This window comes from Lactuca sativa, chromosome 5, assembly GCF_002870075.4.
Source record: "Lactuca sativa cultivar Salinas chromosome 5, Lsat_Salinas_v11, whole genome shotgun sequence".
NCBI classification, from domain to species: domain Eukaryota; kingdom Viridiplantae; phylum Streptophyta; class Magnoliopsida; order Asterales; family Asteraceae; genus Lactuca; species Lactuca sativa.
This window is the reverse complement of record NC_056627.2, coordinates 80,748,883-80,764,277: the sequence shown is the minus strand read 5'-3', so window position 1 is coordinate 80,764,277 and position 15,395 is coordinate 80,748,883. Positions and strand designations below refer to the sequence as shown.

The 15,395-nt window shown below is 37.0% G+C and overlaps 1 protein-coding gene across 1 annotated transcript; it reads left to right on the top strand.

Annotated features, from left to right (window-relative positions):
- Positions 1–12,608: 12,608 nt before the first annotated feature.
- LOC111917843 (uncharacterized) lies at positions 12,609–14,613 on the top strand. Its single transcript, XM_023913481.3, has 4 exons — positions 12,609–13,381; positions 13,642–13,734; positions 13,858–13,925; positions 14,286–14,613. The coding sequence occupies exons 1-4, from the start codon at positions 12,743–12,745 to the stop codon at positions 14,446–14,448; spliced, it is 963 nt and encodes a 320-aa protein (XP_023769249.1). The 5' UTR covers positions 12,609–12,742; the 3' UTR covers positions 14,449–14,613.
- The last annotated feature ends 782 nt before the right edge of the window (positions 14,614–15,395 follow it).

Genomic DNA, 15,395 nt, shown 5'->3' with positions numbered 1-15,395 from the left:
CCGGGGCATTGGTTAGTCCGAACGGCATCACTACGAACTCGTAATGTCCGTACCTCGTCCGGAAGGCCGTCTTGGGAACATTACTCTCTAGGACTCGCAGCTGGTGATATCCCGACCTTAGATCGATCTTGGAAAAGTAGTTGGCTCCTTGGAGTTGATCGAATAAGTCGTCGATTCGGGGTAGGGGGTATCGGTTCTTGATGGTAAGTTTGTTGAGTTCTCGGTAGTCGATGCACATCCTGAACGATCCATCTTTCTTTTTCACAAACAACATGGGTGCTCCCCAAGGTGAGAAGCTCGGCCTGATGAATCCTTTTCCAAGTAGTTCATTCAGTTGGCTGGACAGCTCCTGCATCTCTGCCGGGGCTAATCGATAGGGCGCTTTGGCTACTGGGGTAGCTCCGGGAATTAGATCGATTCTGAATTCGACTTGTCTTACAGGTGGTTGTGAGTTGAATGTTATTGAGTTAACTACCTAAAATAGATTAAGAATTTGGTTTGACCAACACTGGGTTTTGAGCTTGATTCATTAATAACGTTTGAATGGATGCACTTATGAATTGAACGGACTACACATAATTAATACAAGAAAGAGATATGCCCTATATATATTAAACATATAGTTGTGTTACATCCGAGTTTAGACAAAACTTTTTGACCTTTCTAAAGGTCTCCGATTACAGAAAGTTTTAAAGAAAAGAATACTCTTATCCGAAGTCCTAATTTATAACAAAATTTGAAATCCTGGCAGGCACTATTTGCGATGTAGGTTGCGCTTGGGGCTTGACTCCGCATCTGATTGCTTCGATTCCATTAGGCGCCGATCAAAAGCGGCTTGCTGCTCCCTTAATTCGGCTAGGGCTACAATCATCTGTGCCTGAAATGCCTCAGACTGGAGTTGAGCATAATCTTGTATCTTGTCCAGCCTACGGATGTCAGAAGTGTGAACCTGCACTTCCACGTTGACATCCCGGAGTCGGCTTGCTTGAACTCCGGATTGATAGGACTGATTGGCTAACTTACCCACCATTACTGGGAGTGCTCGATCAGCCGAGCTTCCACCGCGGACATCATAGAAATCCCAACACATGCCGTAGGGAGGGCGTATGTCTTGTTGTTGGCTCCAATGATGGAGGTGACTCCCCCAGACGGGAGTGGGTCCTTGGAAGTTCCTCACATGGACAGGAAGTTGAATGGGTGGTGGGTCGATCACTTCCGGCTCTGAGTCAGTACCGGAGTCATCACCCAATTCTATGGGTTCCTCATCCTCTTCAGGATCATCTTCGATCCATCCTCCGTTGCCTTGGTTGGGAAAGTAGGGGTCATTGGGGTGGTGAAATCCAGCCATTTGACTGTACGAGAAATAGGGTCATAAGAATTGAATAAAGTCGAAACATGCAAAACATGTAAGTTAAATTAGTTTAGATAGCAAATACTCCTATAGTATTTAGATTCTTGTATTTGATTCTAGTAACGGTTTGGTAAGTTTTAAAATTTATTGTCCACTGCAGACACCCCTCGGCACACGTTAGTCGGCTCTCGGACAAATATAGTTGATCAGGCTATATCCTTCCCAGTTCCGATTACATGTCCCAAGGCGTACCTGTACTGCACAACTTATTTATAATACTTCTAAAATGGTACGATGCGAAACTGTTATTAGTACGAAATGAATGCATGCTTACTTTACAAAAACTAAATAAATTTAATTTCAAAAGTATGACTCTTCTCAGAGTGTTTTTGCCCAGATGAGTTTATAGTTGTATACCAAAAATGGTTTTGATATACTTAATTCACTATAAACGGTGCTCTGATACCAATCTGTCACACCCCCAAACCAGAACGGTGGAAACGTTCGAGGGCGGAGGACGTCATATTCAGTATCATAACAGTTCATAGAAAGGAAAGTACACACCACCATAATATAAATATATTTGAAAAGTTTACATGATTGTAGATGTTACATGTTTGCAAAAGAAATCAAATACAAAATGGTGATCCAAAATATGTTACTAACGCCAGCGCGTTACTCTTCAGAAGTAGTTGCTACCTGGTCTAACGGTTTCCTGAGAATACAAGTTATTTCAAAGAAAAAGTGTCAACATTTAAGTTGGTGAGTTCATAAGTGGTGTTTTGAGAAGATGTATGCCATTCGAAAGTGTTTGTATGTTTTCCAGAAAATGTAGTATTTCAATTGAAAACGAGTTATGATTCGTGTGTTGAAAATGAATGTATTAGATCCAGAAAATCTCATATTTTCCCTAATAGTTGAGATATGATTTGTTGTGTTTTCCAAGAAAAACCCTTATTTTCCTAACATAACTGGCAGTCTCTAAGACCGAAAATCGCAAGCAAACGACGTGCTTGTAAGTTGTGTCATAGTTTCACATAGTAAAGCTATACGAAGATCGCACTTGTTAGATGAAGAATAGTTTTAATAGCTACTCGTTCATAAAAGCATAATACCATAATAATTGTATATCCGATGAGTTTTATAACCATACTAAACATAATATGCCTGTAGCGACGTTCTTCAGGCGTCGTAGCGTTATGACAACTGTCACCCCAAAAGACGGACTGTAGCTAACAGTCAGGGCGCGGGATCATGACTTCCCGTATAGATCTATACACATTTGACACGTTCTCCGAACGGGAGACTCTGGTTATAGACAGGACTTGTAGAGATACCTTTTATCAAAAAGGCAGTGTTTGAAGATGTACACGTCTCATGGATTCTCAACTAAGTCTGTATTAAAGTAGTAGTTTGTATACAAAGTTTATCCTTTTTCACAATGTTTGACAAAGCATAAATCATAAGTTCTTTGAATGCATAAAATGATTTAGTAAAGAATGTTACCCTTGATATGATGTATTTGTATGCAAACGTATAAATAAAACACATTTCTATTTATAAACATATTGTATCCCAAGAGGGTAAAGTTGTGTTGTGAGGCGTTTTGCATGATAATGACTTCATAAGACAGTTAAAGCAACAGTATGAAAAGTATATAAAAAGATCGATGTTTCACACGATTTTAGTCGTGTGTTTACTTGTATTCCTCCCCTAAAAGAGTATAAAAGCATTTAAAATGTATTTAAAGAGTGTTCGAAGGGGATATGAGCTCACTTGATAGTTTGAAGATAGCGAGATGGAAAACCGGACAGAGTTTCGTCTCAGGAAACTGATTTTTCTCGGGATTCTCGGGAATCTCGGGAGTAAAATCGACCCTCGGGACTTGAGTAAAAAGACCAGAGCTTCGGGTTTGAACGGGCACGGAAAACGAGGCAAGATCGTGAGAGAAAGGAGAGAATTGAGCCCTTTTTTCGGAAAGCCTCGCATCCTATTTATAGGAAGGCTGAACCGCCTCGGTACGCGGGGTGTACAGGGGTACGCAGCGCGTACCCGGATGAGGACGTTGACTCCTCTTCGGATAAGGTCCGAAATTTTGATTTAAATAAATATATAATTTATTTAATAAACTTCAAAAATTCATATCTTCTTCATACGAACTCCGTTTTCAATGGTCTTTATATCCACGCGTAGGTGAGACTACGCTCTACAACTTTCGTTTAGACTCCGTTGGCAAATTCCGAAATTATTTTTATTATTTATTTTATAACTCATCGTGTTTAAGGAATTTCTTTGAAAATTCATAACTTCTTTATCTGATGTCGGTTTTTGCCAGACTTTTTACCGCTGAAATACCATTGTCGAAACCTTCGATTCTCGTTTAGGTCATTCCGGCCAAAAGTCGCTCGATCTTCGATTCGAGTTTTTAGCTGTCTACTGCTATATTCGGATCTTGGAAAAATCATAACTTCCTCATACGAAGTCAGATTTGGACGTTCTTTTTGTGTACGCTCACGGTTTAATGTTATCTATAACTTTCATTTAGATACCTAAGGCTAAATGCTATCGTATTGAAACTTTGCGTTTTCCGTTTAATCGGTGTTGTCGGTTTTGTCGGAAATCTTAGAATGGTCATAACTTCTTCGTCATAACTCGGATTTTAGTGTTCTTTATATATTTGGAAACCTTTAAGACGATATCTACTACATAGTGTACTCCAATCAGAGCTTTTGAATAATTCATTTATCGATGATATTCCTATTACATTCCAAAGGGGTTACAAGACTCGATTTATAATGCCCGGAAATAACGGGTTGTTACACTGCAGAGTCGGGATGTCGTTTCCTATGAGTAATATGTCATCGACATATAGAACGAGGAAGCTTACTATACTCCCACTGGCTTTGACATATACACATGATTCATCTTCGCTTCGTACAAATCCAAACTCTTTGACTTTCTCATCGAAGCAAAGATTCCATCTGCGAGACGCTTGCTTAAGTCCATAAATGGACTTCTCAAGCTTACACACTCTATTCGGATGCTTCGGATCCACAAACCCCTCTGGCTGAGCCATGTAAACATCCTCAGCCAACTTTCCGTTAAGGAAAGCGGTCTTGACATCCATTTACCAAATCTCATAATCATGAAATGCGGCAATCGCTAGCATCACTCTAATAGATTTTATCTTCACAACTGGTGAGATGGTCTCATCATAGTCAACTCCGAGAGTTTGAGTAAAGCCCTTCGCAACCAATCGCGCTTTATATGTGTGTACGTTTCCATTCACGTCGGTCTTCTTCTTGAAGATCCATTTTCACCCAACGGTCTTACGTCCGGGCACATCATCAACCAAATTCCAAACTTGGTTATCATGCATGGATTGGATCTCGCTATCCATTGCCTCTTTCCATTTCACAGACTCCGGGCCTGCCATGGCTTCCTTATAGCTATTAGGTGCATCAAGGTTTATTAGTGTACCGTCACTAATATATGTGTCCCCTTCGGTAGTAATATGAAAACCATTAAACTGGGGTAGAACTCTAACTCTATCAGAACGTCTAAGAGGTAAGGACTCGTCAATCGGTTCAACCGGAGTTTCCTCCTCGGGTTGAGTGCCAGCGGTAGAGGTTCCTTCATCTATCGACTCTTGAATCTCTTCAAGCTCGATTTGCCTCCCACTGTCTCCTTGGCTTATGAGTTCTCGTTCTCGAAAAAATCCTCTCCTCGCAACAAAGACAACATTGTCCTTCGGTCTATAGAAGAGATATCCAAAGGATTTCTGTGGGTAGCCGATGAAAATACATCGCTCACTTCGAGGTTCGAGCTTGTCGTGAGTATCTCGTCTTACGAAAGCCTCGCAACCCCAAACCTTGATATGTGCCAACGAAGGGGCTTTCCCCGTCCACATCTCGTGAGGTGTTTTGGCAACCTTCTTAGTAGGGACTCGGTTAAGGATATGGGCGGCAGTCTCTAAGGCATACCCCCAAAAAGAGATAGGTAGTGAAGCACGACTCATCATAGAGCGAACCATATCTAATAGGGTTCGATTACGCCTTTCTGCCACACCATTCAACTGCGGTAGTGAAGCATACCCCCAAAAAGAGATAGGTAGTGAAGCACGACTCATCATAGAGCGAACCATATCTAATAGGGTTCGATTACGCCTTTCTGCCACACCATTCAACTGCGGTGTCCTAGGAGGCGTCAATTGTGAAACTATTCCACACTCCTTGAGATAATCGTGGAATTCAAGACTTAGGTACTCACCTCCTCGATCGGATCGAAGCATCTTGATTTTCCTGCCCAATTGATTCTCCACTTCATTCTTCAACTCTTTGAACTTTTCAAAGGTTTCTGACTTTTGCTTGATTAAATAGATATACCCATATCTACTATAATCATCGGTAAAAGTCACGTAGAAGCGGTTCCTATCCTTCGTGGTTGATCTAAACGGTCCACATACATCGGTATGTATTAGGTCCAATAGACCCTCACCCCTTTCACACGTACTCGTGAAGGGTGATTTAGTCATCTTTCCAAGTAAACAAGACTCGCACGTGTCATCTTCCCTAAGGTCGAATGACTCCAACACTCCATCCTTTTGGAGTTGGGCTATGCATTTCTTGTTGACATGTCCAAGACGACAATGCCACAAGGATGCTTTATCCATACTAGTGGAAGAATCTATATTCAAAACATCATTTCCTAAGTTATCAACAATCATAACAGTTTCATAAATTACATTACATGGTATAGCTTCAAAGTAAAAGACACCATTTAGATAAGCCAAAATAGAACCATTCTCATTATTAAAAGAAAATCTAAAACCTTGTCTATATAAACCATGAAATGAAATGATGTTTCTAGCCATTTCTGGCGAATAGCAACAATTGTTCAAATCTAAACATAAATTATTCCTAAGCACTAAAGAATACATTCCAATCTTGGTCACAGGCGACGATCTTCTGTTCCCCATGATTAGATTGATCCTTCCTTGCTCCACATCCCTACTTCTTCTTAGTCCCTGCACATTAGAACAAATGTGGTAACCATAACCGGTATCAAGAACCCAAGAAATAACATGATTAGAATCGTTAGATTTAATTGTATATATACTTGCGAAAGATGGTTTGATCTTTCCTTCCTTGATGGCTTGCATGTACTCTGGGCAGCTTCTCTTCCAATGTCCTATCTTGTAGCAGTGGTGGCACTCTGCCTCCTTAGGGTTAGGGCAGGGCTTAGCGGGATCAACTTTGGTCCCACTAGAAGAGGCACCATCTCGGGCTTTAACCTTGCGATAGTTCTTAGACGAAGCCTTCCTCTTCTTTCCTTTTCCTTGACCAATAGCCAAGACATGAGCAGCGGGTGGATTGGGAGTTGGTGCAACAGACTTGTCTTTGAAGTTGCTCTCAGCGACCCTCAAGAGACCTTGGAGTTTGCTTAGGGTGACCTCTTCTTTGTTCATGTGGTAGGTCATCCTAAATTGATTGTACATCGGAGGCAAAGAGTGAAGCACCATGTCGATCGCCAAGTCTTCCCCAAAGTCAACATTTAATTTGCGAAGGCGGTCGACATACCTTTGCATCTTTTGCAGGTGCACGGTAAGAGACTCTCCATGACCTATCTTAGCGGAAATCAGGTTAGTGAAAATCTCATAACGCTCTTGTCTCGCGTTTTGGTGGTATCTCTCCAATAAGTCTTGATGCATCACGTACGGGTACATGTCCTCGTAGGACTTTTGGAATTCGGAGTTCATGGTGGCTATCATGATGCAATGTACCTTCGTTGCATCTCGCTCATGAGTTTCAAAAGCGGTAATTTCAGCCGGAGTAGCGATTTCAGTGTTGATTTTCTCGAGCTTCTCATCGAGGACATACTCCTTATCCTCATAGCGAGCAATGGTGCGAATGTATCTTATCCATTCGCTAAAGTTCGTTCCATCGAAGGGGACCTTTTGGCAAAGGCTCATCAAAGTGAAAGAACTAGCAGCAACGTTGTTTGCGTTCGACATCTACAATTAGAAAAAAAAAAAGACAAAGATAGATTAGAATATGAATCCCTAATTATCACCCAATAAGAAAAATTAGGGCTAGGATCCAACAACAACATTTACATATTAGAAAAGGGATGCCGTAATCTAACATGCAAATAAATTGAAGGTAAGTGAATGACGATTCACTAATTCTCCACCATAAAACCTAACTATTAGTCCTAAATGTATTGAGAATTCCTAGGTTCGGATGAGATTCATTGAAAACTATTCAATGGCATGTTTAAATCTCGATATGCCTCTCTAGTTTGTGACTGGGATACCGAGGATCACAAAGCGGGTGTGAATTACCATGCAAATTCACATGGTGCCTTCATTGTAACGATCACCTATTCGATGTGCCGGTAAACCACACACGCTCCATCGAACTATGATAAACAATGAATCACCCTTTGCCACCTTTGCTTAGAACCAATTAGTGTGCCGGTAAACCACACACACTCCACTAACTTCTTAGCAAGGGTGCAAAGTGTAATTTCATGGGATTACATCAATTCACTTTTCCTAAAGTAACTAAGATTCGGAAATTTTAAAATATGTGTAGTTACTTTGTATTACTTATTATACTTTTAATGAGAGGATGAGGTTGCCCTATCCTACCCGTTCGGCTAATGACCCTCCACCGATCAAGCAAGCGGTGGGTGTGAGTGTACACCCATTAAGCACCATTTTATAGGCCGCAACCTTATACCCACCTTATAGATCGGCTTCGTGAATGAGGCCTACTAACGGTAAGACTAGCATTTTAGTTATACATATATATATATATATATATATATATATATATATATATATATATATATATATATATATATATATATATATATATATTAATCTTGTAATATTATATTAGTATAGGGTTGGATTTTAAACTTTTTAAAATCTAGGGTTTGAAATTTAAATTGTCTAAATAAAACTTTTAATCACAAAATATAAATTTCAAAACTTGAGGACAAGTTTTAAACATTTAAAACATGGAGGATCAAATAACAAATAATTTTAATTAACAATTAATTTCCTAATTATCTATATTTCATTTATTCAAGATTTCTTACAAGATAATTACCAAAATAATCAAAATAATTAATTAATTATCATATAAGGAAATTAAAGATTTTATTAGTTGATAAATATCTTTAATTAGATCAAGATTATAGTCATATATATCAAAAAATCGGATTAGGGTTGATCTAATATGATTAAGGTAAGTTTCCATAAGATAATCATGAAGAAATCACGAATCTGGCCATTCCTGACGCTTGGACTCGCCGAGTGCACCACGTGACTCGCCGAGTCAGGCCAACTCGCCAAGTCCACTATAGAACTTGCCGAGTCCATGACTCAGAAACACAAAAAATGAATTTTGCAGTTAAGTTTCAAACAAATAAGCAACAATTTAATGAAAACCAAGCTAGGCTCTGATACCACTGATGGGTTTTAGCCATAAGAACTTTCCTATGTGCGCATGCAAAACCCTAATGCTTGGATCTAGGATTTCTAATTAAACATGCTTTGAATCCAAGACTTCTAATGACTATTTAGGAATAAGAACAATGTTAAAACAGATCTAGAATCATACCTTTGAATTCCTTGTTGATCTTGTTGTCTTGGAGCTTCTAGAGTCACAATTGTCACTCCTCTAATGGCTTACAAACACCAAATAGCAAGGAGGATGATTTGGGAGAGAGGAGAGGGGAGGAATTCGGCCAGGGCTTCTCTACTTTAGATCAAGTGCCGATTTCCTTATGCCATAGGGTCTATTTATACTTGTAGACTCCTTAAGGGTTACAACCTAAACCCTAATTGGATAATCTTCTCTTAAAGCTATCCAAATCCATTCCTTAGATAACCCCTTGGACGATTTGAAGCTATCCCAAGCTTCTAGAATCCGTCCAATACATATCTGTATGGATTTACAATCTAAAGTTTAACTATCAAACAATTGACAGTTTATACCCACTTATTTAATTAATCTCTTTAAGTCACCAAATTAATTCCAATTAATTCTGTGACTTATATTAATCAAATAACAATATATTATTCTTTATATTATTCTCATAATATACTAATAATATTTACTCTCTCTTAATAAATCATCCTATCAAGTTGCTATGGTGAAGGCAACCCAAAAGGACCATGCACAACCGGGTCAAATACTTGCCTAATATAGTTGCAGCCTTAGACACTATTCCAACAATATATCTGTAAACTGGTGAGTTATTTCACAAGAAATGATGTTTATTTGAAACGGCTTGTAAACCCTCGCCTTTTGATGGGTTTCGATCAGTCACCATAAAATTCAAATGCAAAGTCACTTTGGTCCAAGGGTCCTATCGAGAAAGGTGTTTCAACTTCTTTTTCTAATACGTCCGCACCGAAAAAATTATAAATGTTCTTGAAAAAGAAAGAGAGTAAAGTGGGGTTTTCATTGATTGGAGAAATGAAAAGATATATTGAATCAATCTATGGATATGAAATTGAAGTGTGTCAAGATGATTTATTGAAAATAATTAGTAGTATTGGTGTGAACACGTGTAAATAATGAAGATTGCGTGTGTTAATATATGTGGTTTGGGTACTTTAAAGAAAAGGAGACGAGTGACACTTTGTTTATTAGGCATTCAAGAAACTCGGATGTCGAGGTAGGATTTATCTAAGGTGAGAATACTGAGTTTGATTTTGCATGTAGTGATGATAAAGGTCTTCATGAGGTATTATTTCGATATGGGATTCGATAATCTTCATAAAATATAATATCCTTTGTATGGATAATTCTGTCACTATAGAGGGCGAATGAGTCATATGTAGACTTAGATTTGTTAATTTGAGTGTTTAGACTCCACAAGACATAAGAGGTAAGATATCTGGAATTTTATTATGATGTACATGAAGAGAAAGGGTGTCATTTTCTTTGTGTTTGGTGATTCTAATGTTGTGCGATGTTATGAGGGATGGCTTGGTTATTTTGACAAAACTCTATCGCTGACTAGTAATATCGCACTCTTCTACTCTTGAAACACACATATTCAAGATTTGTACCTCTCAACCAACACCTAATGTAATCATCAGAAGATGTCAAAAGACTAATATACCATTTCATGGGTCCACTCATTATCCTTAGCTCACAACGCATCTTAAGTGTCCTAATATAATCGATAAGAACCAAGGAGACCAAACGAATGATCCAAACTCGAGACACAAGCAAAACACAAAGCACAAAAAACGATATATAATGTTAGACATGTTGCACCTATTCCATGGGTATGTCGCGCTTCCTGTGCTAAATGACAAGTTTTTTTCTCATTTAGCTAACCTACTTTGCAAAAGAACTTCAAATACAACCAATTGACTCAAAAAGCTTCAAATATATGTTATAACACTCTAATTGACATAAGATAGAATCCCACAAATGTCTCATTGCCTTGGATTAAACTCAAATAATCAAAATCTTATAAAAATATGTTTTGAAGATTAAATGAACACTTAGACTCCAAAGATGAAAGAATTGCTTCAAATGACTAATAGACTTGATTTTAAACATATAAATTTACATGGAAAAACCATTCCATGTAGGAAATTTTTTATCCAAAAACTTAAGCATGAAACATGGCTTAATACCAAGTTCCAACACTCTTATGAACTCTACAAATCATTAGAACACTAATTATGACAATACTTGCAAGAAATCCAACTCTAGATATCAAACGATGATGAAATACATATTCGAACATAAGATGTCATCATAACATCAAATGGAGCTTGAATTTAGATCTATGAACATCAATAGTTTGGGAAATCCTCAAACTATAATAGAGAAGCCATATATTCATCCAAAACTCTAGACATAAATTACAAATGAATAAAATATTTTTAATGTAAATACATAATCTAATTATAAACTCAAGCTCAAATAAATGCTTGGAACATGAAATTGGATTCTATAAACCCTATTTAGAATACTTGTAACAACACCATCGAAACTAGAGCTTGAACAAAGCACCATGAAACCTCACCATGACTCATGAGGTGACAAATGGATCATTGATTTAAAGTTGAATACCTATTCTAAACAAAAAATCAAGTTCATATTAATATAAGGAACATAGAATTCCGATTCGAAGATCTAGGGTTTAAAAACCCATCAATCATCATCCAAACTCAACAAATCCCACAAGTATTTGTTAATTGGATCTTGGAGATGGATCGATGAAAGGAATTGCAACATAAACTTATATGAAGGTCATAAATGGAATATAGATTTCGGATTTGCACAAACACATATACTCTAGAACGAATTTGGAGGGAAATTGGGGAAAGTTAACTTCCAAGCAAGCAGATGAAAAGGATTTATACAAGACTTCATCTAATAACTTCAAGCTTCAAGTTTCCATGAGATTAAGAGAGGAGAATCGATTTTAGTAGGGTAAAAGGACTGGAATCTTTTTGGAGAAAAAAGAGCGAAGATGACTGAGAAGAAAAAGTTGATACAACCCTAAAAATGTACATCTGTGTTGGAGGTGTAACGTGCCGCCCTAGTGAGCACGACGCAACTAAATAACTTTAAGGAAACCGACACTTTTGTTCCATCCTCCCAATAAGCTATACAAACTTGATCGTAGTTACTTAATTGGTCAACTCTCAAATCAAACACAAGTTCACCAACTTGTCACATTTGACAATTCTCTACAAAATATTCGCTACACTAGATTTCTATTATATTTTAAATATTCACTTGTAACACAATCTATTGTTATTGTATTTTTATCACTTATTGAATTTTCAATTATTATATTTATTTATTTATTTTAATCATTATTATATTCATTTGTTATAAAAATTATAATTTGCTTAAAACTTGTAGCAATAAAAACTCCTAAAACTTACATATAGATTTAGTGTTTTACCAAATACAAATCACTTTTATACAAATAAAAACAACAAAATATAATATCTATTTTTCTCTTTTACAAGCACACCTTTATATCACAAACAAGTTTTATTAAATTTTACGTGCAATGAAACTCATGCTAATAAAATAGAATTACAAAGCTTCATCCTCTTTTAAATATAAAACATGAGTCCAACATTTGGTATCTATATAGAAACGTGAAATATCATTTTTCACTCTCTATGTGGACCTGAATTCCGAAAAATCTGCATTTTTGTGTTGTGTATCTTTTAATTCACGAGTTCCAGGTTTTAACCACCCAATTCCTCTGTCATCATCAATGGCCCCTCCGAAAGTAGGAGGAACCTTCTCCTTTTTGACGGATATAGATCACAAATTCCGTATGCAATTTTTGATTGACTACCTGAATGTAAATTAATCAACTTTTCCAATGGGGAATTGTTGTAACTTCGCTGTGTGCGGAGAGTGTTGTATGACACGATCATTTAGCTCAGCCGGCCTAAAATCTACAATCACCACCCTCCACGACGGCGACACCACCATCCACTGCTGGGTACCAAAAAAGTACAAACTCACCAAACCTAATTTGCTCCTGATTCATGGTATTGGAGCCAACGCGAAATGGCAGTGGACTCGAATAATCTCCAGCGTCACTCCCCTGTTCAACGTCTACGTTCCCGATTTGCCCTTTTACGGCGACTCCTACACGTCGCGACTTGATCGGACGGAGCACTTCCAGGCGGAGTGCGTGATGATGACGATGGAAGCGTTGGGAGTGATGGGGAAAATTAACATGGTGGGGCTTAGCTACGGTGGGTTTGTTGCGTATAGCATGGCGGCGAAGTTCCCGGAGGCGTTTGAGAGGGTGGTGATTCTCGGTGCTGGGGTTTGTTTGGATTCGGAGATAGATTTGGAAGAGGGTTTGTTTAGTGCTAAAAACATCAAAGATGCTGCAAACGTTTTGCTTGCTCAAACGCCTGAAGGAATCAGGGAATTGTTGACGATTACCTTCTTTAACCCCCCGAATGTGAATTGTGCACCCAATTGCGTGCTCAACGATTTTATCGAAGTAAGTCTTTTTCGATGATTGTTAGCACATAGAAATCGTATATGGAGTTGGAATGAGTTCATGAGTTCAAGATGAATATTTTATCTTTGGTCAACTCCACCCCTGATATTATCTTCTTCGGAAATGGAATTCAATTCCATTCCATTCCAATTCCGATTCCAATTTTGTACGGAAAGGAATTGAATTCCGTTACTCTCGTAACCCTAGAATTTCACTAGCGAATGTGTATGAAAATGAGTATATGTTTATTCTTTTTCCAGGAAATGAACGTTGAATACTTTGAAGAGAAGAAAGAATGTATCGAAGCTGTACAAAAGGATAGAAAGTTTGCTGACCTTCCTAAGATCCCTCACGTAATTCAAATAACATTTAGTCAAACTTTCTCATATTATTTTTATAATAAAGGGTATTTATGTCTTTTACATTGAAAAAAAAGTATATAGTTTTATGATTGAAATTTTGATTACTTATTCCAGACAACACTAATCATTTGGGGGCAAGAAGATCAGATTTTCCCTTTGGATTTGGGCTATAGGTTAAAAAGGCAAGTACAAAATATTATTTAGGTTGTAATGAGCTTGAATTATGTTTAAATCAATAGTTTCGTAAATAATAAATTCAATAATTATAATAAGATAATATATCAAGCAATGTTTAAACTTAAAACTATACCTTTTGTTTCACATATCATATAAACAATTCATATGAAAATTCACTTCATGCCAATAAGCCAACCAAACATGATCATGAAATGTAACAAACTTTTTTCATGACCTTTCGACATTTTATTCCTTTGTCATTCCATTCCATCGAAATAAACCTGTTAAAACTTAAAAATTGATATACCATATTCTTTTGACAAAAATGAAAAAACCAAAAATTAATGATTTTGTGCTTTTTACAGTCATTTAGGTGAAATTGCGGATCTTGTAGTTTTAAAGGAGACGGGTCACGCAGTCAACATGGAGCAACCAAAAGAGTTGATTAGACTTTTTAAGTTATTCTTCATCGAACGATCTTTTCCTCAACGTGAAAACAGTGGGAAAGGGACGCCACTTTTGCGTTGAATAAGTTATGCATTCGATGTGTCATGTTGCGTATTTTGTACAACTTATGTACATAATGCAACTAAAGATACAAAATAAGTTTGAATAATTGTTATAACACGCTTACATCAAGTACTTTATGTATGCAAGTTAAACATAAATGATTATGTTACAATGTTGTTGTTAGTTGGATTACAATTTGATATTGTGATGGTTGTGAATTAGTTGGCAGTTAGCCAATTACTATGGCACGACTAAATTGTAGTTATGATTGTTTTGGGGGTCATTATTGCAGTATATATTTTGATCTCCTTTTGTGTTAAAACACAAGAAATAAGAAAAAAAAAAGATTAAAAGAAAAAAAAAAGCAAATGCCCCAAAACTTTGAACAATAATATTCTTTAGGCAAATATGCAAAAGTACTTGGTATTATTATTATTTTCATATTCTTTCCTTTGTTTTGGAGTTGGAGATGCCCTCGTTCATGTATTTTTGGCGTTACATAGAGTTCAAAATCTAATTTATTTAATGTTGTTTCATATTATCTTTGATATAATAAAGTGTCATTCACAGACTAAGTATTTTTTTTTTTTTTTATTACTATACTAGAATGTGCAATATTGTAATAGGAATTTTTTTTGTTTGAATTGGCACATCACTGCAACATTATTTATTTGGTCCAAGACTTGAGCCCTTCAACCCTTTACATTAGAGACATTAGGCCGAAGATCATTTGGTAATAGAAAATTTGTTATCTTATTGTGACACTTTGTAAACTACTTATTTTGCAAGAATGTTTATTTTTATTAATTTATACAACAATGTTTTTTTTATCAACTAACACGAATTATCCAATCACAATTCAACCTGTAAAACACATTACATTGTTGCAATTTTCCTAAAAACCCACATTTATTATTTACATACATAGCATAAATCCATGCATCCATCCACACACACATACATCC